Source organism: Centroberyx affinis, unplaced genomic scaffold (genome assembly GCF_046629955.1).
Source record: "Centroberyx affinis isolate AG114_WGS23_722 - 3 ecotype Tasmania unplaced genomic scaffold, CSIRO-AGI_Caff_v1 ptg000043l_1, whole genome shotgun sequence".
Classification (NCBI taxonomy): domain Eukaryota; kingdom Metazoa; phylum Chordata; class Actinopteri; order Beryciformes; family Berycidae; genus Centroberyx; species Centroberyx affinis.
Genome location: NW_027278756.1, coordinates 159,395 through 184,825, shown reverse-complemented (window position 1 = coordinate 184,825; position 25,431 = coordinate 159,395). Strand labels below are relative to the sequence as shown.

Below are 25,431 nucleotides of genomic sequence, written 5' to 3'. Positions count from 1 at the left end.
AGAGCAGAGGCTGAGGGAGAAGCAAGAGCAGCAGGAGAAGCTGCTTCAGCTACAGAATGGTCAGACGAGTCTCTCGCCAGAAGAAGAGGAGTCGTCGCCAGAGAGAATCATGGGCCTGGACCTCAGCAGGTGGGAGGACCGCTCTTACGAGGAACGGGAAAGGAGCCTCCAAATGATCAGCGGCCACGAGGGGGCAGTAAAGGAGCCACAGCAGGAAGGAGTAGGAAGAGAAGAAGGGCTACATGCCAGGTCAAGAGAGAGCTCAACCAGAGCGTCATCCGAAGCAACGGCTTCAACCTCGACAGCCACAGTGGTGGTGCGAGAGAGGACCCGAATTTTTGACGAGCCCAGCCAGAAAACCACCAGGGCCAAGAGGGAGAGTCGGCGGATGAGAGAGCTGGAGCAGGCCAAGTTCAGCCTGGAGCTCCTCAAGGTCCGGGCGACCAGTGGTGGATCCTCATCCCCCACCGAGGAGAGGCGCTGGTCTGCAGAGCTGGTGCCCCCTGTCACCCCGCCTCTGCGTTCACCCCAAGGCACACCTGACAGCCAAAGCTCCAAGGGCAGCTTTGAGCTTCTCAGCATGGATGAGGAGCCACCCAGGGCGACGGTAGAAGAGCTGGACGATGAAGACCCTGGCTCCCCTCTCGTCTCAGTAGCTCCAGTGCTGGAGCCCGCTGTGGAAGTTTTCTCAACAAGCCCGAAGCCAGATGAACTGCCTAGGACTGGAGTTTATGATGTTGTTGCCCCCCCAGGCAGCCAGGGCCAGCCCAAAATGGATCTGGCAGCCCCGTCTACCACACATCCGCCCAAAATCGAGAACTACCTCCCTACCTTTTACGTCCCTGCCAGTGAGGGCAGCTCAGCCATCACCCATCGTCCTGAAGAGCCACGACAACACACAGAGGCAGCTGTCTCCACAACCACCACCACCATCACCAAGCCTCTCAAAGAAAGGCGAGAGTCAGCACGGCGACCGGTGGTGGTGGTCATCAGTATGCAGAAAGAAACCCCACTAAGCGAAGAGCTGAGTGATATGGTCCGTCCCCCAGTAGAGTTTCGAGATGAGTCAGCCCAGACAGGGGAGTTGACACCATCGCCACAGAAACCAGGCCCTGCTCCTGTGCCTCAAGGTCCCGTCCCTGTTTCCGCTCCTGTCCCTCAGGCTAACCTGGCTGTCCTGGAGAAGCTGGTGCGACTGAACGAGGAGAAGGAGGAGAGGCAGCGTAACCAACAGCAGCAGAATGAGAGGGAGATGATGGAGCAGATAAGACAGCAGAAAGAAGTACTGGAGAGGCAGCGCCTTTACTTCGCCCAGTACGAGAGAGACATGTTTGAGAAACAAAGGGGAGAGGCTCTGCACAGGATACAGCAGAGTCGGCAGGGTGGGACCAGTTTAGGAACCGCCACCTCCAGCAAGCCCCTCAGACCCAGCTCTCTGCTGATTGAGAGAAGTCCAGCACTAGCTCCTCATGCCAGAACCCACTCGGAGTCCACTGCCCCATCAGTGCACTCTCCCCCTGGGGCAGACATCCAGGCTGCTGCCCCTCAGCCCCAGCTGCCTCCTCCAGCCTCCTCTGCTCCCAGAGAAAGGCGCAAGGAGAGCAGGCCTGTTGCTGATGGCTGGGCGCCCAAACTCACCCTGGAGTCTAGAGACGGAGGAGGAACCAGGGTGAGAGCACCCGCCAAGAAGGCACCCACTAATCAGGGCACCGCAGTTAGTATGACTGACAAGCCAGGGAAGATCTTCTTCTCACCAAAGGACAGGGTGACATTTACTAAGTGAGTATTGAATCATGTCGCTGGTTTGTTGGCCCCCCATACTCATTTTTGTTTTGGTGTATATTTCATAACACATTAATTGTCATATCTGTATGGAAGAGGATTAGGGCCACATGTGAAAAATTTATTTGAGTTCTGAGATTAGTCTCAGAAGTCTTAGAAAAAAGTCTGAATTCTGTCAAAAAAATCAGAATTAAGATTAAGGTTGATCTCAGAACTCAAATTTTTCACATGTGGCCCTAATCCTCTTCCATTTATCTGAACTTTGTTGCCACATAGTGAATTCTCTGTTAGGAATTATTACATTAATAATATTGGCATTTTTCTCTGTACGTTTTCCTCTTCACTATTTGCTTTTCAGGTTTGACAAAGATGCAGTCACTCAAGAGACGCCTGCAGCCATTCCCAAAGAGGGACCCTCATCAGTCTCCAAGCCTTCTAAAGGACCAAAAGCACGAGAGGTGAGCAATTTATCAGAGTGTGTGGTTGCTTTTCTAGAAAACAGACATAAAACACCTGTTTGCAAGTTTGCAGGTGTGACTTTTTGTATATGTGCATGAATGAATGAATGCTGACAGGATAGCTCCCCAACTTACAGTAAAAAGCAGCACTGCTGAGCTACATGAAGAACTAAATGCACCAAAGCTCTTCCACAGGCAGCGTTGAAGGTCATCACCGTTTTAAACATGTTGTTATCACTTCTGGTAAACTCCAGGTTGGCAGAGCGGGCCACAAAAAGAAAGCCCGAATGGCACGGACCCGCTCCGACTTCCTCACCCGCGCCCCCATCCTCTCGATCGGGGGCGATTCTGACGAGGATGACTATGATGGCGACAGCTCCCTCAGCCCCCGCCATTACACACTACCCCTCTCCAAACAGAGCTCCACTGAGGCGGGCTTAGGAGAATCCTGTTTCAGTGACTCTGATATGGTAACAGGCCCCAACCAAGCCAGCAATGGCTCTCTATAGGTTCTTTTGACATGGCTAACCCCTCAGCAGAGACAGTATAGATCTACGCTACACCTCTCACTGACTCAAACTGAGCTTCAACCAAATCTTTTGTTTTCTGATGTATTTCCAATGATACTGTAAGAGGGGAAGACACATTCTGAAATCCCTGTTCGAATGGTGTTTGTGTGATGAAACATCAACACTATAATTCATATCAGCATAAGATGATGCAAATACTTAATAAAAAAAGACATGGATCCAAGGCAGCCCAACATCACTTTAAAACCCAATACGTTCTCGTATTGGTTTAACCCCCAATTTAATCTTTGTCAGGAAATATTATATAACCGTTAACTGGAAAACTTTACTTCATCCATCACAGATGCAGGACAGACTCAGAAATGTGTTTTTCGCTCAAACATAAACTTTGCCATTATTAACCCTTTCACTTAGCTGCTGTTCTAACTTGATTTGGCTTTTTCTTCTCTCCCTCTCACAGCTGTAACAGAGATTTTCTCTCCCTCTTTCTCCTTGCTTTAGTCCCCCTGGTTAACAATCCTTGCATGTCACATGGTTAACTTTCCTCTCTTAGTTGTAGCACTGCTCATCAGTCAAACCTTGGGAATCCGGGTTAAAGGTCATCACTCACCCTTGACCTTCTTTATCAATTAACATATTCCTCCTGACTCTTAACAGTTACTTTTCTTTTCCTGGAAAAATATGACTTATCCATTGTGTCATAGGTTGTCAGCTGTTAGTTTTCATACTGTTATGCACTTGTGAATATTATGAATTTGTTCTGAACTGACCTTTTGCTTTCATTGATAGGTGGTATTAAAATCCGACTATTTGTAGTGGTATTACTTTGCACTGCCATGCTCAGCATGTGCATTTACAATAACGTTACTCTGAAGAGGTCCAAGCTCTTGTTTTATGTACCATGTCAGTGGGTGTGCTGCAACATATTGCTCCAGTGATGTGATGCTGCCATCTGCTGGCTAGAACCTGTGTCTTCAGATCATAAAATAAGCCACACACAACTACATATACTGTAGAGGCTGTTGCTCAGCTTAACTATGTCCTTAACATGTTATTCTACCCAATGATGTTTCAGCCTGCAAGCTCTGAGGAGCAGAAGAAGATGCACAAAGCTATGTCATCCGGAGATTTGGGTAAAGTGGACACACTGCGCAAGAACTCACAAGATGGAAGGTTTGTTCTTCAGCACTGTTAGAAAATAGAGAAAATTATGACCCTGATTTTCAGTCCCCAAATGTTTCATTTCTTTATTTCTAGGCCTTGGTAAAACCATTTCAAAGATTTTCTTTTTTTGCCCCATAAATTGCAGCCAGGTTTGATCTTCAAATTCTGTTGTCTCACTCAACAGGGTTCGTGGTAAGATGCGTTTCTGGGGAAAGACCAAGCATGGGGAGAAGAAGGCGTCCAGAGAAAAGCTGATTTGTGGCGGTGATTCCCTGGATGGAGACTATGGAGACACTGGGCCACTGCTGGGAGAGGGTGGGTTATCCAGAAGCAAAACATATAGTTGGCCATTGATCCAAAGTGTCTTATTGTACTCTGAGTCCATACATCTTTAGCATAGGTAGGCCCAACTCTAACATAACATCAGCTTCAGATAAACGATCAAGGATTCCCATATAGTCCAAACACACAGAACGTAACCTTACCTTGTACTACCTCCTTTGTTTTGAAGCATTATCAGTGGTTTGTCACTGACTGGTTTTCCGTTCCCCTCTCTCACAGCAGGTCAGGAGAACATGTCACCCCCCTGCAGCCCAGATCTGACACTGGATCGGGGCTCCAGGGACTCGAAGGAGAACAAGGATCCCTCTCCCAAGGTGAAGCGAAGGCGCAGTGTCAAGATCAGCAGCGTGGCTCTGGAACCCGCCCAGTGGCAGAACGACGCACTGCAGATCCTCACCTGCACCAACGACTACAGGAGCATGAACGACTTCCTTATGAAGAAGGTACAGTCGCGCATACTCTCTCTTTCTCTCTGGTTACTCTCTAACTCTCTTGATACACATAAGGAAGGTAAGGATGCCCATATATAATTCACACGTAGGTTACATGGCATACATGCTTCCACTTTTACTTCAACATATAATTTTCCTCACATGGAGGACCCGGGATATAAATTTACTCAGGAGGAGACAATGGAGTTTTGAATTTGAGCGTTGATCTTTGGAGGAATGCAGGTATTAGGAGTTATTTCTCTTGAGCTTTTTATGGTGACACTTTGTGCTTATTCCCGCTAAGTTGATTGTGGTCTCATAATGTAGATCAATGACTTGGACACGGAGGACAGTAAGAAGGACACCATGGTGGACGTCGTCTTCAAAAAGGCTCTGAAGGAATTCCGTCTCAACATCTTCAACTCGTACTCCACAGCTCTGGCGGTTAGTGCTGTTCACTGACAAACCTAGGGGAACGAACAATTAAAATTGATGTCATTTTGGAATGAAATTGTTTCAATGACAAAATGATTGGAAGCACAAAATCAAAACAAATCATGGTACTTTTTATATGAAAGCAGGTACTTTAAGTCAGTGATTAAACAAAGCTGTTTTATAAACTGGATCACCTATACTGGATATAGAGATATTGAATGATGAACTTCATATGATTTAATAGATACATAGTGTTTTGGAATAGAACTTCCATTATAGGCAAATATGAAACCTAGTAGATTCCTCCAATAATAGGATTACAGCAGAACTCTATGCGCCATGCTCTTCTTGTGATCCCACCGTCTTCTCCCCCAGATGGACGATGGGAAGAGTATCCGCTACAAGGACCTGTACGCTCTGTTTGAGCACATCCTGGAGAAGACCATGCGACAGGAACAGAGGGACTGGAGCGAGTCACCCGTCAAAGTGTGGGTCAACACCTTCAAGGTCTTCCTGGATGAGTTCATGACCGAGTACAAGCCCCTGGACAGCACGCTCAGCAAGGTACAACTGCTGCTACAACAGCCTCCAGATCAGTTGAATAGCAATGAATATGTGAAAATGTCTCTGCATTTTTTTAGAGAACTGAAAGTTTTACTCCCCTTTATGCAAAAGTTCCCATATCTATTTTTTGGGGTAGTTTGCTGTAACAAATACATTGCACAGGGATTAGATGTGCCCAAAGATGTGTAAGGAATATGTAAAAAATGTATGGGGGAATTTTTTTAACATCTCCAAGGAGATTTGAGAGTAGTTACTCATTTGGCTGTAACTACATCACAGTCTGTTTTGAGGCTTGTTGGTTTCCAAGAGTTTGTATATTTTGGATTTTAGCTAATGTATACATCAGGTTAACGTTTTATGTAAAATAACTAATGAATACCACAATATATATGTTGATGGTCTGTGTTTTTTGTTTTTTTTTCACAGCAGGTACCTAAACCTGAACGCAAAAAGAGGAGGAAAAAAGACGCTGACATTGTAAGTCACATCCCTGTCTAGTAGATTATCATGTTCAGCACAGGACAAAGACGAGACTTTTCTCTAACAGCCAGTCCGCCATGCTTCCATTTGCTCTTTAGAAAGATAACAACAAAAAAAGTACACCAGTGACCGGAATAGAGTGGGCTGTCAAAAAAAAAGAAAAGAATTATAAGTGGATGGAAATATCCAAGTGAACTCCAAGTGACCCTGTGCTCTGCTGCTCTCTGTAGGTGGAGGAGCACAACGGCCACATCTTCAAGTCCACCCAGTACAGCATCCCCACATACTGTGAATACTGCTCCTCTCTCATCTGGATGATGGACCGCGCCTGTGTCTGCAAACGTGAGTGTAGCAAGCAAAACACCATGCCTTGAAAATTCCTGAAAGTTTGTGGATTTGAGAAAAAAAAAAGTAAGGCCTTAAACGTTTTTGACAATGAATGGATGGCCTTGAATTTTTTTTTTATCAAATTATGCCATCTATGCCTCAGCTCTCTGGACTTCTATTCATCCTAGGACCAACGCTTCACATCCCGAGGAAAACCCTGTGATGGAGATTTGTGTTGACACAGCAGCAGTTAAAATTAATGATTTCACCAGAATTTCTTGACTTGACAAGATCAGGAGTAAAAAAAAATAAACAAGGCCTCTGTGATGTCTAATTCTGACCAATAACATGCCAATTTGTAGTCCTTGAATTTCGCCAAGTGAGTGTGGGACACATGTGTACACACACACTTAAACCACCAGCACTGTTCTATTGTCACCAAAACCATATTGCTTGAGTACAGCATTGTGATCTTAAATGTATTTACTGTCAGACACAGTGCTGTAAAAGAAATTGCTTCTCACAGCAAATCTTTTTAAGTTTTATCTTTATTCTAAGTCATGCACACGAGTGAAACGCATACCTCTCTCCTTCACATAGACACTCACATGCGTGCACACACACACACACACACACACCACGTCTCTGGCCGTCCTCTGTTCACCCTGGCCTGAGAGCGAGCCCCGCCCTCTCTCCCTCCTCAGCCCTAATCAGATTGTTTTCAACTGGACTCATGGGGTCTGTGGCTCCGTCTCTCCAGAGCTTTCCCCACACAGTTGTCCTTTCTTCACACAGGATGTTTTCTTCATGCCGGCCCCTTTGCCGCTTTGGTCTCTCCGGCGATAACGTTTCTCTTTTGTCCAAACTTTTTGATGAATAATGCGGAGGCACTGTCTTTCTGTGGAGAATGGGAATGACTTGTCTGGTTTCTCTGGCTGTGTTTATCCAGTGTGCCGGTACGCCTGCCACCGAAAGTGCTGCCAGAAGATGACCACCAAATGCAGTAAGAAGGTAAGTCGGCCATATTGTGTCCCCGCACAGTAACATCCCATGACATCAATTGTGTTGCTGTAGGTTTAGTATTATATAGGTACTGTAGCGTTATTTCTGTTTCCTAATGCACTTAAAAGACAAACCTTAGCTGTGGCTGAGTGTATTTCTGTTTTGAACTCATTTCCCATTTTTTTTAAATATTTGTTTGCAAGTGTCTACATACATGTTTGTGTGTGTTGCCGTGTACATGTGTCTGTACACACGCATGTCTGTGGGCTTACGAGACAGTTTATATGTTTGTGTGTGTGAACAGTTCGACCCGGAGCTTTCCTCCAGACAGTTCGGAGTGGAAGTTTCTCGTCTGACCAACGACGAGAGGACGGTGCCCCTGGTAGTGGAGAAGCTCATCAACTACATTGAGATGCACGGCCTCTACACCGAGGGAATCTACCGAAAATCTGGCTCCACCAATAAGATCAAAGAACTCAAGCAGGGGCTTGACACAGGTAATATTTGCTAGCAGCTGCAAAAGACAATAGACAATAGGTGAGCGAAGCCAGCTAGACAAAAATAGAAAGAAAATGGCTGAAGGTGAATCCTAATTCAAAGTGTTGGCTTGAATTTTTTTAATTTTCCCTTGTTCCATACAGATGTGGACAACATGAATCTGGATGACTACAACATCCATGTTATCGCTAGTGTTTTTAAGCAGTGGCTGAGAGACCTGCCCAATCCTTTGATGACATTTGAGCTGTATGAAGAGTTTCTACGTGCCATGTGTAAGTACTCAAAATTCCAAGCTATTTCATTCTATTTAATTAATTTTCTAAACATGATTTGTGATTTCCATAGGGAAAAAATACCTTAAATGCCTTGCAATGACCAGTTTAGTTTAGTTTATTAAGTTTATTTGTCAGGGACCATGTGCAAAAGGGAACATTGATCTCAGAAGAGAGAAAAGATGCTTTGCACCAGATTATAGCTATTTGCTAATTTCCATCTGCAGTCCCAGGGCAGGTCGACATAAAATACAGCACAAACAATACAATAAATTACAAAGTACATGTTGAAGTACAAAAAATCACATCTAGTCACATCACCACATTTCATACACACACTGCACAATATGTGAGATCACATTATGCTACTTTGAATAATAAATTAGTAGTAGTAGACTAATGTAGGCATGATTGGTTATTTACAATCCATTTCTTAGCTTTGTGTGAGAAAGTGTAGAGATCTGTACAGACTTTCAGTTAATATTGTGAACAGCAGAAGATATGTTCTAGAGAGGATGCCATAAAATTAAATGTGTGGTTTGTCTTTGCTTCTCCAGGTTTGCAGGATAAAAAGGAAGTGATCAGAGGCGTGTACTCGGTTATTGATCAGTTAAGCAGAACTCACCTAAACACCCTGGAACGTCTCATATTCCATCTAGTCAGGTAATAAAAATATGCTGTTGTCAGAGTATGTTCAGAGTAGAATTAATGCACGGAGCTACTTTATTTCCTCTCTATTAGACTATTCTAATACAGATTTTGTGCTTCCAGGATTGCCTTACAAGAGGATACAAACCGTATGTCCGCTAACGCCTTGGCCATAGTGTTTGCCCCCTGCATCCTGCGCTGTCCTGACACCATCGACCCACTGCAGAGTGTCCAGGACATTGGCAAGACCACAGCGTAAGAACACACATTATGGGTTCCAAATAAGTGCTATGACTTTATTGTCTGAGGGTAAATGTGACGCACGTACAAATAAAGCTGTGTGGAACAATTGGAACAGGACTAATAAGGGTTTGTTTTTGGATGAATACTATTTGTATTTTAAACTTAAACTTCTTTAACTCATTTTGCAACGTGACCAGGAAATATTTCCAGTCCCACTAAAGTAGCTTTGTCTCTTGTTGCCTCCCCATAGGTGTGTAGAGCTTATCATTGGCGAACAGATGAATAAGTACAGAGCCAGACTGAAGGACATCAACAGTCTGGAGTTTGCTGAGAACAAGGCCAAGTGCAGACTGACTCTCATTCGAAGATCAATGGTAAGATCAAATATATGACTAATCCCACCATTATCAGACCAGATTGTGCTTACCTTACCTTTCGTTATGAATCACAGCTAAAACTACCATCTTAAAACACTCCTTCAGTACTATGCTAGCTCCTGTTTTCCTTCTAAGTCATTTTGCTATAACTCCTCCCTAACCTTTCCTTTCCTTTACCCAGAAACCTGTACTAATAGCTGTTAGATTTATGAGCATAGCGCGCACTTTGGCCCCGGTATGTATACACACACAACAGTGGATTACATCCCCAACCAATCATCTAGTGGTCATGTTGTTGTGGTACTGATCACTGCACATGCTGTCTCATCTCTCCTAATGTTACGTCTACCTGCTCCATCCCCATAGCATGAGTCATGACTTAGTCTTTGTTTCCCTTTCTCTCTGTCTTCCTCCATCTCCCCCTCTTTGTCAGGCTGTGTTCTGTAACTGTCTCTTGTGGATGGAAGTTCAAGACATTGACATAATGTAATCATGCAATTGCTGCTGATTAGATTTAGATTATGCTGTGTGGAGTATGGAACGCAAACACTGCACACTGCCAACATATTCCATGATCGTCTGCTTCTGACTGTGTTTTCAGCTCAAACACGTGATGATGATTTCCAAGCCTCTTTTGCCATGTTCATATCACAGTGTTCACTCAAATCATTTTGGGTTTTTAAGAAAAATACTATCTGAAAAGCAGGGACCAATGTCTCAATCTCACTTGAGTCCTGAAATAGGAAATTGACAAATGTGATTTTATTTTCCTCATTACATTCTCAGGATAAAATTGTGGAAGCTAATAAGCAACATATTTTCTCATTAACTGTTGGGAGAAATTGTACTCATTGTACGTTTCCCCAGAAAATATCTACCATCTATTATGTGATTTCTAAACTTAATTTGCTGCTATTGGCTTAACTTTTAACAGCAGAGTAAGGATTCCCACATAAACATGTACATTAGCAGCCATTTGGCATGAGGGGGAAAAAATGGTTGCTAGCATTGACAGATCTTGATACTGCATTATTAAAACCACTAACATTACCTCTAAGAACCTGGCATTACTGATTCCTATTCTCTTTGTTTCTCACCTTTGCGCTATGCAGCCAAATGCAGCTAAAAAGGTAAAGTTCTGCATATCATTGTGCCGTATCCGTCTTTAGGTTTGATGGGTCGTTTGCTTGACTGGTCGTGTTATGTGCTTCTGAAACTGCATGTATGAACAAATAGCTGCTTGCTGAAAGTGCTGAAATGTGTGTCGCTGTTTTCCTGGAATTCTAGTTAAGTGCTTTTATTTATAGACCACAAATGTAATATTCGCATCAAGGTCTTGTCATCTTTGTACTTGTTGTGTTGGTGTTAGACAAGAACCAATGAAACTTATATCAGGCCCTTTATTGAGCCACAATCTATGCAGTGTAAGACAACAACTTCCCATGATTCAATTCCCAGGGCAAAGGCCATATTCGGCGACTAAGCTACAACACGCCCTCGCCTCCGGTTAGTCCCCGGCTACCATCGGTGACGGACGCTGTGATGGAGGAGAGCGGGGGTGAGGAGGGAGCGGGGCTGGAGCCCGAGGTGTCAGAGCATCAGCAGGCAGTCATGCAGCAGGAGGAGAGAGTGCTGACAGAGCAAATCGAAAGCCTGCAGAAAGAGAAGTAAAGACTTTTCACTACACTTAAACTTTTTCATGCTGGAAATGTTACATGAAAAATTGTTAAGCCACATAACTGTGTATGACAACAATAACTGTGGTGGAAGAAAAGAGTGTATGGTCGACAAAAACATTCTGGAATAATGGTAACAAGTCGTGTGTGAATGTGTATTTTCACTGTTTGACCTGTATAATGATATGTATTCAGCTCACTGGTTGATCTGGATAATGTTTGCCTCTGCAGAGAGGAGTTGACTTTTGAGATGCTGACCCTGGAGCCACGAGCATCAGACGATGAAACCCTGGAGTCAGAGGCATCTATCGGTACAGCCGACAGCTCTGAAAACCTCAACGTGGACTCCGAGGGAACCACCTCTGACTTCTCTGGTATGTCTCTGTCATAATACAGGAACACATACTGTACAGTAACTCACTAAACCTGTTTGCCAAGCGTTCCCTATGTGTAGTAATATTCTGCTGAGACGGAATGAAAGAAGGAAGAAAGGGGGAAAAAAGTAGGGATGGGACAACATATCCAAGCCAGTGCCATTGCTAGAAAGATTTGTGTCTCAGAAATAAACATAAATCTGCACAGTCATACTTTGTTGTCATTGAACTTTTATTTATTACATCGTATTGTGGTTGTATTGAATCGTGAACCCCATATCGTGTACCGAATCGTATCGTGAGATAAGCATATCATCCCATCCCTAAAAAAAAAAAGTAAATAAAACTCTTAACTCTCCATTGCAGAGAGAGGTCCAATGCTGACTGGCGCCTGGCCTCGCAGATCCGAGGGGAAAGGCCCCCGACGCCGCACTCTCCGACGGCAGCCGGACTCCCTGGACTCTGTGGACTCCTGCTCCACCGTCTCCTCCTTCTCCTCCACGTCACACTTCCATCAGTCGTCCTCTTCCTCCTCTGCCACCACCCGGCGCTTTCGTTTCCACTCCAAGTCTCCCTCTGCGGGTTCAGGCTCGGGTTCGTCCCAGGCCCAGGCCCAGGCCCAGGCCCAGGCCCAAGCCCAAGCCCCTCGCTACGACAGCCTAGACAGCAGCCCCACGGCCGAGCAGGACGCCGCATATGAGGAAAGGCCCCAGTTTACCAGCCGAGGCACCTTCAATCCGGACAAGGGCAAACAGAAACTTAAGGGGGCCAAGCATTCAACCCTGAGGCATCCCAGAGAAGGCAGTGGCCACAGCAGGGACCCGCCAGATTTACCCCAGCAGCTGGTATTGTACGGCAGCAACGAGTTCATGGTATGAAGGACACTGGGACACCAAAGCACTCCCTATCCAACTCCCTGGCAAGCACACACGCTCTCCCGGGGCGGGGGGGCGCGCGATGGCGGCCCATCTCCCCTCCTCAAAGCACTCCTGCTTAGCCTTTCTTTGTTAAAGTCTGCAGAAATTGTCCCCCAAGTGCCATGTACAGTGTTTCCACCTCCACAGATGGGAGAGGGGGAAGACGTTTGGCGGAGGGACAGGAACCGGTCGGTGGAAGGGCTTCGTCGTCTTCTGTGGACTCAGCTGCCACCCACGCTCTCACAGTGCCTTGGCAGCTCTTTACTCGGCGCCAAGCGGAGACAACGTTGAGCAGGAGGACAGAGAAAAGGGAATGTTGGAATATGTGGAAGACCACTCGGCATCAGGGAACGTTCCGGAGCTGAAAAGCAGAAAGTAGTGTGCTACGATGAACGAGAAGAAATCAGGCAGGCTGACGGTGCAGTCTCCGAGAACTTAGAGAGCTCACAATCATTAGCTGCTTTATAAGTTTACAGTTCATAACAATCAGTGTAAGCAGTGGTTGCTCTGTTATTACAAATTTATTTTTTCCCTTAAGCCTATTTAATAAATTTTAATGTCACAGAAACTATAATTCTATATAACTATATTATACAGGTATAAATACTGTACAAAGCCGGAACACCAGTAACTGCTGGGTAGTTGAAGTCAAATATTTATCTTTTGAGTATCTTGGACAGAGATGTATGGATTTGGGCAATGGCTGAGTTATGTGTGCGTGTGCATGTGCCGTGCGCTCATGCGTGACTGTATGTGTGCGTGAGAAAACCACTTCATGTGTTTTAAGTTTGTGCTGCTTTTTCCCCCCTCCAAGGGAAATACCGCCATCAAAGGGACCAAGTTAGCTGGTGTGTATTCCAGCCAAGGGGATCCCAGCTCTGTAAAGAATGTTGGATGTGTATAAAATCCCTGCATTCACTGCTTAACAGCCATACAACAATTGTAATGTACAGTACAGTTCAGTATGTACAGTATAGTGGACAAAAATGCCATTTTTTTTTTCTTGAAACCCTGTTGTTACACTCCACCCTCCCCCACCCCCACCCCCTGTCTCTCAGTGTTTGCTCAATAGCAACCAAACAAGAACATAAAATCATCTCGTCTTTTGTCTTTATTAATGAATATTTATATGCATTTGTCACTGTTAGTGGGTTTTATTAATAATGTCAGATAATTGTGTTGGACTAGTTGACCCTTTCTTATTAATTGCACTTGGCAACAATGGCAAAGTAGATGCCACATTCTAGCTGAATATTTGGCACTGAGACAGAAAACACTAATAAATAAATACTAATCAAAGTATTACATAATCCAAGAGGAACCGACATTCTCACTGGCCAATTGCAATGATTCAAAGTCATCAGTCAGATCACTGCAGAACGAATGAGTTCATAGTCACTCTCCGGTATGATTGGTATGACTGGTATATTTAACCAAGCTGCACAAAACTATTGTGCTGGCAATGGGCCCCACCTCTGAGCTGACCTAGGCTTTTTGAATATCTTAGGCCAATGTTTCCACTACTATTCACAGATGGGGCGGGCCCTCCACACAGCTGTGCTACACCAACCTTATCATCAAAAGGTTTGATAAGTACGGGTTTGATGTTTAATTTTAGTGCCGGAACGCCTCGGTGTTGCTTTGGAAATCTATTGCCTCCTTCCAGGAAATGAAATCAGATCTCGAGTTTACGCCTCTTCTTCCTCTTAGACGGACAGGTAATTTGAGCTCCTTGTGTTTTCTTGTGTAGCTGCCTGGCCTCTCTCTCTCTTTCTCTCTCTCCATTTTTCCATCCTTCAAGTGCTGCTCCTCTCTCCTAAAAAAAGCCTTTTGACTGTTGAGCTTACAAGAGTAACTGTTGCTCAACCAAGGGGGTCATGTGTCTGCTGCATTTTTCTTTAATATGAAGATGACACAGTCAGTGGTTGGGAGCCCATTTTGAATCGCCTCTGGTGAAAGTAGACATGTTTGCAATAAAATGTTTACATTCATGGTCTAGCCTACTTCTGAAATGACAGCTATTGAAACGCTTCCCATGACATACCTCCTATGTAAAGAAAAAATACCTAATTTTGTTTTGGCATGGTTTTGGCAAGTGTATTTATTATAATTTATGAATATATTATTATTGTCAATTATAATAATGAAATCAGCCTATGCAGCTGCTCATAAAGAGTTAAAGTTGTGAGGTGTAACTAGGCCTCGCCAGCCTCGAAAGTGATCAGTAAAATCTTAAATCCCAAGGCTTTCAGGGAAGCGAGAAGAATAACATGTAGCCTGGACGAAAACCTCGCAGCAGAATCTGGGGCTCTGGTTGACATAAATGCTGCCTTCAAGTGCGCCTCGTAATCGGCTTTTGGCTCTCGTATTCAAGGTGCTGTATGTAGGAAATTTTAATAAAATTTACCCTGTAACACAAGTAACCACCTTATGTTGCAGCGGCATAATGAAGAGGAGAAAATGTGCATCAGGCAAATTATTTTTTAATTGATTTATTAGCCCAAAGTTGATTTATGCATTGACTTGAACTGAATTGCTGACTCGGCTCCACTGCTCTCGACTCCCTAAATGTCTCGGCGTTTCTGGTATCATGGAAAAATCCAACTTTCCCAGTCCTATCCACTTCCGTCGTTTATGTGCGCTCAACTCGTAATTGCCATATTCCTGAAAGCACCTGAAGGCAACTAAATGTCTAACTTGAACCGTGTCATTACAGGACAAAAGACAGTATAAAGTGAAAACAGTAGCTCGGTTACCATAGTGAAGTAGAGCTTCTATTAAATCAGGAATGGATGGATGTAATTTAGTCTATCACGAGAACCACACGTTTGAAACCAAATTGAACTTATTTCTAAAAATAAAGCTAATTGATTAGAAATGACTCAGGACTGCCTCTGGTGACGCAGTCCACCTATCGAGTGACGCATGCGCAGAGGCCCAGTGTCACAGCACCAGCAAGAGCAGGAGCAGCAGCCACGGGGGAGACAGGAGCTGTCGTTTTGTTTATTTCAGGCAAGATAAACTTTCCCTAAACATGTCGGGATTTGACAGCAACCCCTTCGTAGATCCGGTGGATGTGAATCCTTTCCAGGTGAGACTCTCATTCACACCGTCATGCGCGAGCTGACTCTTTTTAAAAAGCCTTTTGCGTCTTAGTAAAGGCTGTAAAAAGATATGCTGCAACCAAAACCTGTTTGGTTGGTTGCTGGGTTTGGCCTCAGCATTTCCTGGCTCAGAATCGACATTATCATGAAGTTTGACAAGTTGCGATCCAATTGTGTTTGTGAGGATAACTGGTGGGACAGGTGTTTTGTCGGTGTGTGGGACGATGGACTCACCTGAGCAGGTGAGCAGGCCTGCAGGTGCCTGCTGATATCTGACCATCACCAAGTGGGACTCTCTTCATCGCGCCATTGAACGAAACCAAAAGGTTTTTGTCCATTATCCAGAGTATAATTTTGAAATCCTGATGCTAAATGCCGAAAAGGGTTTTAAAGGCGCTCATTTAGGCTTCCTTTTACCTGAACAACAAAGCATATTTTCTTTTTAGTGTTGTTTTAGTTATGTGCATTTGCCCTTTAGCACTCCATCTCTCTTTCTGTTCACGGTTTTAACTATCTTGTAAAGCATTTTCGAACTCTGTTTTGATAAATGCATTTATTATTACTTTTTTTTTTAACCTTCACTATACATTAAGCCACTGTAAATATGAGATCATGTCCTTGTGTTTTCAGATCTAATAGCTATAGGCCACAGTAGATGTGGGCCAACATAGTGTATCCCTATGTGAAGCATTTGTTTGAAGTAAGAACACTTTTTGTTTGTTCAAAACCAAGAAATTGTGTCTTCACTGAGACAAAATTTCCCCAAGGCCAGGAGTCTATTAATACTTAACGTAGCGTGAGACTCCTGGAGGGGCTGGACTCTCTGAGACGCTGCCTGCTGCACACTGAGCACCAAATAAAGAGTTTTAGGGGCCAGGGCCTCTCAACAGTACATAATAACACCAAGTTATCAAGCCTGCCTGTGGTCTCTCTGTTTCAGGATGCCTCAGTCACACAAGCCACCAGCGGAATGACTGAAACCGTTGGGGAATTCAACCCATTTTCAGCAACTGGAATGGTTAGCGCCTCTGGTTTTTTCACCTTTTGATAGTTGATATGGCACAAGCACATGTTCACTGAGACGTCTTGTGATGCTAATACCAATATCTACTAATATGATGCATGTGCAATCATTAGGTGGAAACTTAATGATTCAAAAAGCAGTATTGGATGCGCTTCAATTTGTTTCACAGGAAAACCACTCCACCACGACCATCCCCATCTCTGCTGCTGCATCTCAACCTGCTGTACTACAGACCTCAGTGGAGCAGAGCATACAGGTGAGCAACACACACACACACACACACACACACACACACACACACACACACACCCAAATGAAGGATTTGGAATAAGAAGGGGTGAGATTCAGCCATTTTGAAACATCAGTAGACATTAATTCACCAGTTCATAGGGTTACTGTGGACAAATCCCTCAGTGGGAGTTCATAGTGGCTCTGAGTGTCCAAGAAGGAGGAAGATGAGGACACCAATGACACACCGCTGTTTTGACTTTAAATTTGCTTCAATCTAGTTAATAATTAAAGGCAAGATAGTAGTTGGGACCAAAAAACGAGTCAGTACAAGAGGGCTGTAAGATATGCAGGTATGATTGAGCACTGAGAAAGTAAGCAAGTAAGCAAGTAAAGAACTGAATAATAGCTGCCTGAAGGATAATATGTATACAAATTTGTTATCAAACTATTCCTGACAGTTTCAAAATGTCCGTTTAGTACATGGTGTCTGTTGGACTACCACTCACAATTGAGAAGTATGTACCACTTGCTTATTAACGAATGGTATTTCTAGAGAAATAAAATGCTTAGGATGCTTCTACTCAAAGGCTTTAGGGAACATGCTTCATAGCATTGTGTGAACAGTGCTAAATTCTGGACTGTGAAACATAAGTAGTTATTGAACTATCATGCAGGTAGGCATATACAGTATGTCTAAATACTTTTTAAATAAATGTGTCAAATCTTAGTTATGACCTTCAGCAGACATTGGTTAATGTTCAGCAAGTCAACAACAGCGAGTCTGGTGTAAAGTGAATTGTGAACAGTGGAAATGAAATCATCAAAATAGAATTTAGCACAAAACACCATTATCATGTGTCTGCTGTTCCTCTGAAGCCTGAAGCTCTGAAGATGTTTTGTGTTCCTGGAAGTTCTACAATTAGAATACATTGTTTGTGCTGTTTCTATATTTTCATGGCTGTGCTGGTGATGCCTGTAGGAGTTTGTCAGGGAGGTCAGAGGTCAGGGTCAGCTACAGAACAGCAGCCGGTTGCAGTTCAGTGTCTTGCTCAAGGACACTTCAGCAGGGCAGATGCTTACAATACAGGAGTGTTTCCATGCGCTCCAAGTTTCAGAAGGGTCCCCAAGTCTTGGTAAAATTCAGTCTTAGGAGCTGCTGTCTTACTTACAGCGCATACAGGCGAGAAATTAATTTCCCATCACAGAGATAATTTGGGGGAAAAACATGGCAGGGAATTGCAATGAAGCGGTGAAGATGCTGCATACAGTGTTGTCGCTCTTCCATCATCCACCAGGCGACTGCGACTGCCGCCCAGGCCAACCTGATCAAACAGCAGGAGGAGCTGGAGAAGAAAGCGGCGGAGCTCGAGCGGAAAGAGCAGGAGCTGCAGAACAGAACTATAGGCAGAGCACTAAACGCTGGTGGTGAGTAGTGCTGAAACGATGAGCTGATTAATCGATCAACAGAAAATGAGTCGATTATTCAAATTATAATCGATTCATTTTCAAGTAAAAATGCCAAACATTTGCTGGCACAGCTTCACGTGCTAAGATGTGCAGCTTTTCTCTGTTTCAAATCATTATAAAATGAATACTTTGGATTTTTTTGGCTGCTGGTCAGACTAATTAAACAATGTTAAGAATCACTTCGGGCTCTGGTAACTAGTAATGGGCATTTGTCATTATTTTTGACATTTTATAGACTAGATGAGTTATCATTTAATCTGAAAATAATCAATAGATTAATCGATAATGAAAATAATTATCTTACTGGTTCTGAAGTACACCATTCAAACACTATACAGCTTTTTCTAATCTGCTGTATAATAAGATTAGCCATGTTGTTATACATATATATAGTCAGATGGACAGTACTTTACTCCTTCCTCTAGCTGATGGGAGTATGTAGTCTTATTTGAACTGGCGCTCAGTCTCTGTACAGTGGCATTCTAAGTAGTTACATCATGTATACATACTACATACGTGTGAACCATAAGAATTTGCCCGCTGTCAAAATGTGAATCCAGTTGTGAAATGTTTGTGTGTCAGCCAGAGAAAACAACTGGCCACCGCTCCCCAAGTTCCTGCCTGTGAACCCCTGCTTCTACCAGGACTTTGAGGAGGAGATCCCCGAGGAGTACCGCAGGATCTGCAAGAGAATGTACTACCTCTGGATGTGTGAGTACACCCCGCAAAACTGACCTCCTTACACAACAGTTAATATTATGTTGGAAAATAAAAGTGTAGTCACTGATAGTTTGGATGACCTGCTGTAGTTGCCAGGTGCTGACAGTATGAAAACTAATCCAGGTGACACCTATGGTGTTGTATTCCGGGTTCATGGACACAAGGATTTTTTTTAGCTTTATATTTTTCACCTTTCCTTTTTTGGAGCTTTCCTCTATGGATGGCATTGTCAGTCGGTCGCTCTGTTCACCACTTTATGGGTCACGTGGCCCACAAGGAGTTAGACTGCAGACTCTCAAGTGGGAGACCTGAGTTCGATTTCTGGCAGGGATGTTTTTTTTTTTTACACAAAATTCAACGTCATGGGGCTGTTAGACTCTAAATCTTGTTAAAATACAGGTCATATAGGTAAAAGTAGAGAAACTCACATGGACCTAAGTGTGCAGATGTTTTGATCCTTTATTTTGATTTATTTTGGCCTTTAGCACCTTAGCAAAGATAGTAGTCAAGTGTGTGGTGATTTTTCTATAAAATACCTATCGGTCAAAATCTAGACTTTTTACCTAGTACAGAGGTAAAAAGTTAAAATTAAATATATCCAAAGCTTTCAGGTGTGGAGGTTATATGAGAAAATGAAATGTTGACAACACTGATCAACACTATCAACAAGGAAATTCCAACAGTTACGCACGTTCAGTATATATTTTCATATCTTGCTTTTAATTTTGTTCTGTTTGGTTCACACCTTTGTGCTTCAGATGAACCAGGTTTACTTTAAACCTCTCCCTAGTTTCCCCTATAATGGCGCTTCCCAGTCCGCCGTCTTCAGTGCAGCTCATTGGTTCCCTGTGTGTCTCCAGTCCACAGCGCCACGCTCTTCCTGAACGTGCTGGCCTGCCTGGCCTACTTCACAGCAGACTCTCAGTACGGCGTGGACTTCGGTCTGTCCATCCTCTGGTTCATCCTCTTCACTCCTGTCGCCTTCATCTGCTGGTACAGACCCGTCTACAAGGCCTTCAGGTACGCTGTCTTACCAACCCACTGCTTTGTTTGTTTTCTCAATACATATTGATATGATGGTGAAATATTGCTTGTATGCCACTGCATACAGTACTAGCTGAACATGTAACTGTTTTGTTGTACAAGCAGTTTAATCAGGGAGATGTGTGGGCAGACAAGTTAACAGTGTGTTTTTTTTTTATATAAACATGAATAAAACTTTGTGAACGCCCCCAGAGCCCAAGCCATTTCTCAACCAGAGGGGTTAGAGGTGCTACCTTTTTGTCGGTGTAGGTCGAAAAATCAATAAACACTTAAATGTTTTCCTGAAATGAATTTTGCTTTCATAACAAAAATCATTTTGTTAAAGTAGTCTCTTCTCAATTTTTGTGACATTTACACAGCAGCTGTGCTCTTTTGTGAGTCTCCTTGATAGAAATTATATGGTAATAAATAAATCAATTCAATCTTAAATTACATTAATAACATGTCATTATGTGTGTTTTATTTTTCCTCCCCAGGTCTGACAGCTCCTTCAGCTTCTTTTTCTTCTTTTTTGTGTTTTTCTTCCAAGTGGCAGTGTACATCATCCAGACTGTGGGGATCCCCAAGTGGGGCAACAGGTCAGTGGGAGCCTTTGGCCTCAGACTGAATCATCATCCACATGTTGGGTGAAAGCCTGAATGTGTGCTGTGAGGTGTGATGCATGTAACTGTTTTCATTAGTGAGAATAAAGTGTGTGCGTTCTGCTTGGGGTAGATTTAGATGTGGGTATGCATGGGTTTGTGTTTCTCTATTCACGCCTGTGTGTGTGTGTGTGTGTGTGTATGGATCCTGTCCTGGATCTCCTCTCTTGCCGTCTCTTTGACAGATTCCTGCTGCCCTAACTTGTCTGGGGGTCTACTTTGTAGGTGTGTGGATCTTCTCTCTCTGGGCTCCTTTTCTCCTTCATATAGTAGGCTTTTCAATTCTCCATCATTCACATTTTCAAGCCTCATGCTTCCATTGGTCACTGCTGTAGTTTAGAATGTTGGCTCCATTTGGTTATATGAAGAATTTTGTTGTGCATGGTTTATAACTTTTGTCAGTGCTATTCTTTAACACCAAACAAATGCTGTTGTATACCGTGTTGATGAACAGTACACATTCTCTGTAGTGAAAGTGTGAAACAACACACAGTCATTTGTGTTTGTGTCTGTGCTGTTGACAGTGGCTGGATCTCCTCCATCTCCATGATTGGTAGCAACCTGCCTGTGGCTGTGGTCATGATGGTGGTGGCAGGCTTCTTCACCGTTAATGCTACCCTGGCCATCATCCTACTGAAAATGGTGTAGTAGCATAAACATTCTACAAATTCTTTTTTTTGAAAATGTGAATATCCATGTGATGTACTTTGCAGTTGAATTGGTTACCATTTAAAGTTTAATGCACCCTCTCTCTCCTGGTGGGTGAAGTGAGCCACACAATGCTAAGCAGTTTGACAGCCTCATGAGAAAGGATGGTACAGTGGCACATTGTGTTATTTTAGTGTATAGGACTGCACACCTTGCAGTCTATACTGTGCATATGATGGCAACAAAACTAAAGGCAGCAGTATACTGACACTGAAGCCAAACTTGCCTAAAATAGAAACACAGTCAAAAATGGTGCTGAATACAAATTTGTGTATATTCACTGCAACTTCATATTGTTTATTTATACTCCACATCAGTGTGGGTGCATGAAGATTAAAGAGGTAACCATAACCAAGGGAGACCGAAAATAGCAGTGACAAAAACTCAAAACAACAACAACAACAGCTGTGGTGAAAGTGCTGAGGGAATATGAGGATTTAGATTTCAAAGCCGTTTGATCCGTCATAATTGTGCAGAAATTGAGATGCTTTTCCAAAAGTCAACACAACTAATTATGACATTTTAGACAAATTGCAGACAGTTACAAGCTGATGGCCAGTGTGCGACGAAATTTGACTACTTCGTCCAGCAAGCCTGCACACTCTGTGGAGTCTGAAGCCAATGTGGTGCTTCGTTTTTTCTGCAAATGTTGTCGATGCACACCTGCTGAGATTTGTTTCTACAGCAAGTATACCATGGACTAGGACTGGGTGATATGGACAAAATCAAATATCACGATATTTTTGACCAAATACCTCAATATCGATATTGCAACAATATTGTAGGGATGACTATTGGTGCTTTCACAAAATATTTACACAATGATATTTTTGATAAATAATCATCAGTAATGTGGATATAATGACTAAGTGGGTAAAGGCAAATAATAGAACAGCTAGAACAGTCTGGTAAGTTCAGAAAATTACATCACTTTACTGTAATGCAGCCTTTAAAACCAGGAAAAGACAACACTTATGCCATATCACGATATTACGATATCCAAAATCTAAGACGATATCTAGTCTCATATCACGATATCGATATAATATCGATATATTGCCCAGCCCTACCATGGACTGAACTGTATAGGAACTGTTTCAAAATGTTGTCTCATTCTGAAAATACTTCAGTGGGGTGGAGCCTATAGGTGACTAACCTGTGTCCCTCTTCCCATTCATCCAGGTCCACTCTAAGTACCGCAGGACGGGGGCCAGCTTCACCAAGGCCCAGCTGGAGTTCTCCCAGGGCGTCCTGACCAACCGAACCTTCCAGACCGCTGCGACCAGCGCCGCCACCTCCGCTGCCCAGGGAGCCTTCCAGGGGAACTAGGATCGCACAACCTTTCCCAGGATACTTAACACTTCCAACTAGTCTCTTCTTTCACCAACATAGCCATGTCCCAATACTCTTCAGTGGCTTCTCATTTTTATATGGGGGTTTACTTATTTATTGAAATTATGTGTATATATATATAAAAAAAAAAAAAAGATGTCTGTTAGCAGATGACGTTTACCTGCGCTCCGTCAAAAGTTCAACTAGTTTCTAGTTTTTTGACGGACTGGGTTGCGATATTTTCACGCACTGCGCTCCGTCAATCCATGTCAACGCACTGGTCTGATTGAAATACATGGGATAGTGTCCTTTTTATCGAATCACAACTGCTCATGTGAACGCCACCTAATGCTCCACAGATCAGTCTAGTGAGTTTTTCTTCACTCTTCACTAACCAAAATTTGAAGGGAGGGTTAATAGAGATAACAGGTTAGTAGTCCCTGCATATGATTACTTGCCCAGAATGTCGATATGGTACTATCGTTATCGCTCTCTCCAGCTACAGGCATAACCCACAGCTGAATGCAACAAGCTCACACCCGTTCTCTGGGGGTTGTCGAAAGGCATTCTGGGAAATGTAGGAAATCACCAACTGAAGTAGAATTAGGTGAGGCAGGTTGAGGAAAAGTGGGTACAACAAAAAGATTAATTACATCACTTCATCGCAAAATAACTCCTACACGCATTGAGCATCACAGACTGATGATATATAACAGTGTAAAAACATCTGAGGTGCACTACTGAAAAGGGCTGGGGTTTGGGGAAAGTACATTTATCTAAATCCTGTCACTGTTTTTTTGTCTGTGGGTAAAAGGGTGCTGTTGAAAAGTATTAGGACTGTGCTATCTTTAACTGTTACTGTAGAAATAATGTATAGGTCTAAAATGAACCCGGGTCTCAAGTGCAAACACTGTGTCTGCACAAAAGGTTTGTATAAAGCAAACTTGACGTGAGAATGTTTTGCTGCCAGTGAATGATTAATCCCTTTTATAATGTACTCATATTTTTACTGTATCATTACGGCAGCATGTAGCACTCTCCAGGGTAACCAATCTATCATTCTGCCTTATACACACTTTAATACTCTTTATAATACTATGTTGTGATTCCTTTCAACTTAACTCTCCTCTCAGGCAAGTGGCTCCTTTGTCTGGACGCCTTCAAAATGGGATGTGGGCTGAAAATTGTATGGAAGTGAGAATCAAAGGTCAATACACTTAAATAATAGAACGTGTTACACTACTGATAAAAGGAATTGCTGTATGTCTGAATGTATTGCTCACTGTTTGAAAATATTCAGCAGTTTTTTTTTTAAGTTTTCATGTGTCTAGTACTGTATAGAATAAGCTGATTATTAATGAAGGGTGAAGGGATGAAGGTTTTTCTTTTTACTGTTTAATCAGGTTACTGAACTAGATGAAGTGAGACAAAGACATCTTAAGATGGTCAAATGAAGACATGATGATTTAACTGAAATGGTACACTGACAGGAAAGTTGGGACATCGTGTTGAGTTGTTCATAATACTGTACTGTTATTTTCTGTCATAGTATGGAGCTATACTGTGATAGAATTAAAGATTGGGTATTTTATGGTTTATTTATGTGAAGCTGCTGTAGTGTAAACTACTGAAAAGAAGGCTCAAGTAATTAAATGGTAGAGAAAGTATACATATTTACTAATAAAGTGACGTGAGTGAATTAATGAGCTGAAAGAACATTTAATTCATCTATTGATGACCATTTGTCTGAAGTAAGTTTGCAGCCATAGGAACTGCAGTGCAAACAAAAGTCACCACAACACTGACATTTGAAATGTATTAATGAACATGTTGCAGTCTTAGTCACAGCAGGTACAGTAAGCTAGCTGTATTACTATTTACTTACACTAGCTCCTCCTTATTTATTTACACTTTTAATTGTGAATATACACTGTCAAAATGAGATTTTTCGTTACTGTATCACTCTGATTCACTGTTTGTTTAGGTGTAACCTCAGTGCTTTTTAGCAGATGTACCAATATTTGTGTGGGGATTTGGCACAAGGCCAAATTAGAGTTTCATCTGATTTTGATCAGCCTCTCTTCTACTGTCTACAATATTGACTGTTTTTGTTATTCTTTCCAGAGAAAATGTTTTATGGTGGAGTTTCCCTTTGACAATCAGAATGTGTATTAAGTTATGCTGTACATACTGGTGACCTATTTAAAATACCTTTTATTGGAGGGGTCAAATTTATGTATCTGTTGGAAATTGGTTCTCGTTGACCTTAATATTGAATAAATTGCTAGATTCTCTTTTGAAGATTGGGACTTTGTTTAAGCTAAGTAAAGAATGTTACATTTCCCTGGGATCTAGTGGTACAACGCAAAAAAACAAAGCATAAACAAGGCAACAGTAAACATGTACCCCATGGGTGATGCAGACCCCCTCTGGACCAATCGGTGACAAGGCAACAGTAAACATGTTGTCCCCCATGAATGATGAAGTCTGGGACAATCGGTAACAAATATGTCACCTTGTTTTGAGCTGTAATCGTAGTGCCCTCTTGGGCCAATCAGTGTTATTTTGAATCTTGGAACGCAGCCGTGAGATGCTTCATTCCCCAGTTTTTGGCAAAACTCATCAAGTAAACAAACATGG

The 25,431-nt window shown here is 42.9% G+C and overlaps 2 protein-coding genes across 6 annotated transcripts in view; both read left to right on the top strand.

Moving 5' to 3' along the window:
* myo9aa (myosin IXAa) overlaps window positions 1–13,602 on the top strand; it is a 113,111-nt gene extending 99,509 nt beyond the window's left edge. Inside the window, exons 25-47 of the mRNA XM_071517154.1 lie at window positions 10–196; window positions 234–273; window positions 306–1,114; window positions 1,163–1,779; window positions 2,141–2,240; window positions 2,495–2,728; window positions 3,861–3,943; window positions 4,119–4,249; window positions 4,499–4,719; window positions 5,035–5,151; window positions 5,518–5,706; window positions 6,136–6,183; window positions 6,417–6,528; window positions 7,463–7,524; window positions 7,820–8,012; window positions 8,157–8,285; window positions 8,843–8,948; window positions 9,057–9,188; window positions 9,427–9,550; window positions 11,012–11,220; window positions 11,461–11,603; window positions 11,970–12,185; window positions 12,267–13,602. Coding sequence (XP_071373255.1) covers window positions 10–196; window positions 234–273; window positions 306–1,114; window positions 1,163–1,779; window positions 2,141–2,240; window positions 2,495–2,728; window positions 3,861–3,943; window positions 4,119–4,249; window positions 4,499–4,719; window positions 5,035–5,151; window positions 5,518–5,706; window positions 6,136–6,183; window positions 6,417–6,528; window positions 7,463–7,524; window positions 7,820–8,012; window positions 8,157–8,285; window positions 8,843–8,948; window positions 9,057–9,188; window positions 9,427–9,550; window positions 11,012–11,220; window positions 11,461–11,603; window positions 11,970–12,185; window positions 12,267–12,481 — 4,417 coding nt within the window. The 3' untranslated portion in view covers window positions 12,482–13,602. The remainder of the gene's footprint in view (window positions 1–9; window positions 197–233; window positions 274–305; window positions 1,115–1,162; window positions 1,780–2,140; window positions 2,241–2,494; window positions 2,729–3,860; window positions 3,944–4,118; window positions 4,250–4,498; window positions 4,720–5,034; window positions 5,152–5,517; window positions 5,707–6,135; window positions 6,184–6,416; window positions 6,529–7,462; window positions 7,525–7,819; window positions 8,013–8,156; window positions 8,286–8,842; window positions 8,949–9,056; window positions 9,189–9,426; window positions 9,551–11,011; window positions 11,221–11,460; window positions 11,604–11,969; window positions 12,186–12,266) is intronic.
* Window positions 13,603–14,107: 505 nt separating this feature from the next.
* On the top strand, window positions 14,108–25,077 carry LOC139642365 (secretory carrier-associated membrane protein 2-like). Of its 5 annotated transcripts, XM_071517200.1 has the most exons (10): window positions 15,477–15,611; window positions 16,565–16,630; window positions 16,818–16,904; window positions 17,998–18,006; window positions 18,175–18,304; window positions 18,929–19,057; window positions 19,927–20,086; window positions 20,587–20,688; window positions 21,276–21,393; window positions 22,642–25,077. In XM_071517200.1, exons 1-10 carry the CDS (start codon window positions 15,555–15,557, stop codon window positions 22,786–22,788), a joined length of 1,005 nt encoding a protein of 334 aa, XP_071373301.1. In that variant the 5' UTR covers window positions 15,477–15,554; the 3' UTR covers window positions 22,789–25,077. The 5 variants fall into 5 exon arrangements, with proteins under 5 accessions (XP_071373308.1, XP_071373301.1, XP_071373293.1 ...); XM_071517207.1 differs by lacking the exons at window positions 15,477–15,611; window positions 17,998–18,006 and adding an exon at window positions 14,108–14,238 and having other exon boundaries at window positions 16,565–16,642; XM_071517192.1 differs by lacking the exon at window positions 17,998–18,006 and having other exon boundaries at window positions 18,175–18,301; window positions 18,935–19,057.
* The last annotated feature ends 354 nt before the right edge of the window (window positions 25,078–25,431 follow it).

What these genes read in the sequence shown, in the direction of transcription:
- LOC139642365 (XM_071517176.1), top strand. Translation starts at nt 15,555, where the DNA reads ATGTCGGGATTTGACAGCAACCCCTTCGTAGATCCGGTGGATGTGAAT. An exon ending in TGGATGTGAATCCTTTCCAG is followed by an intron (nt 15,612 to 16,564) that starts GTGAGACTCTCA and finishes TCTCTGTTTCAG; the next exon opens with GATGCCTCAGTCACACAAGC. An exon ending in CAGTGGAGCAGAGCATACAG is followed by an intron (nt 16,905 to 18,174) that starts GTGAGCAACACA and finishes ATCATCCACCAG; the next exon opens with GCGACTGCGACTGCCGCCCA.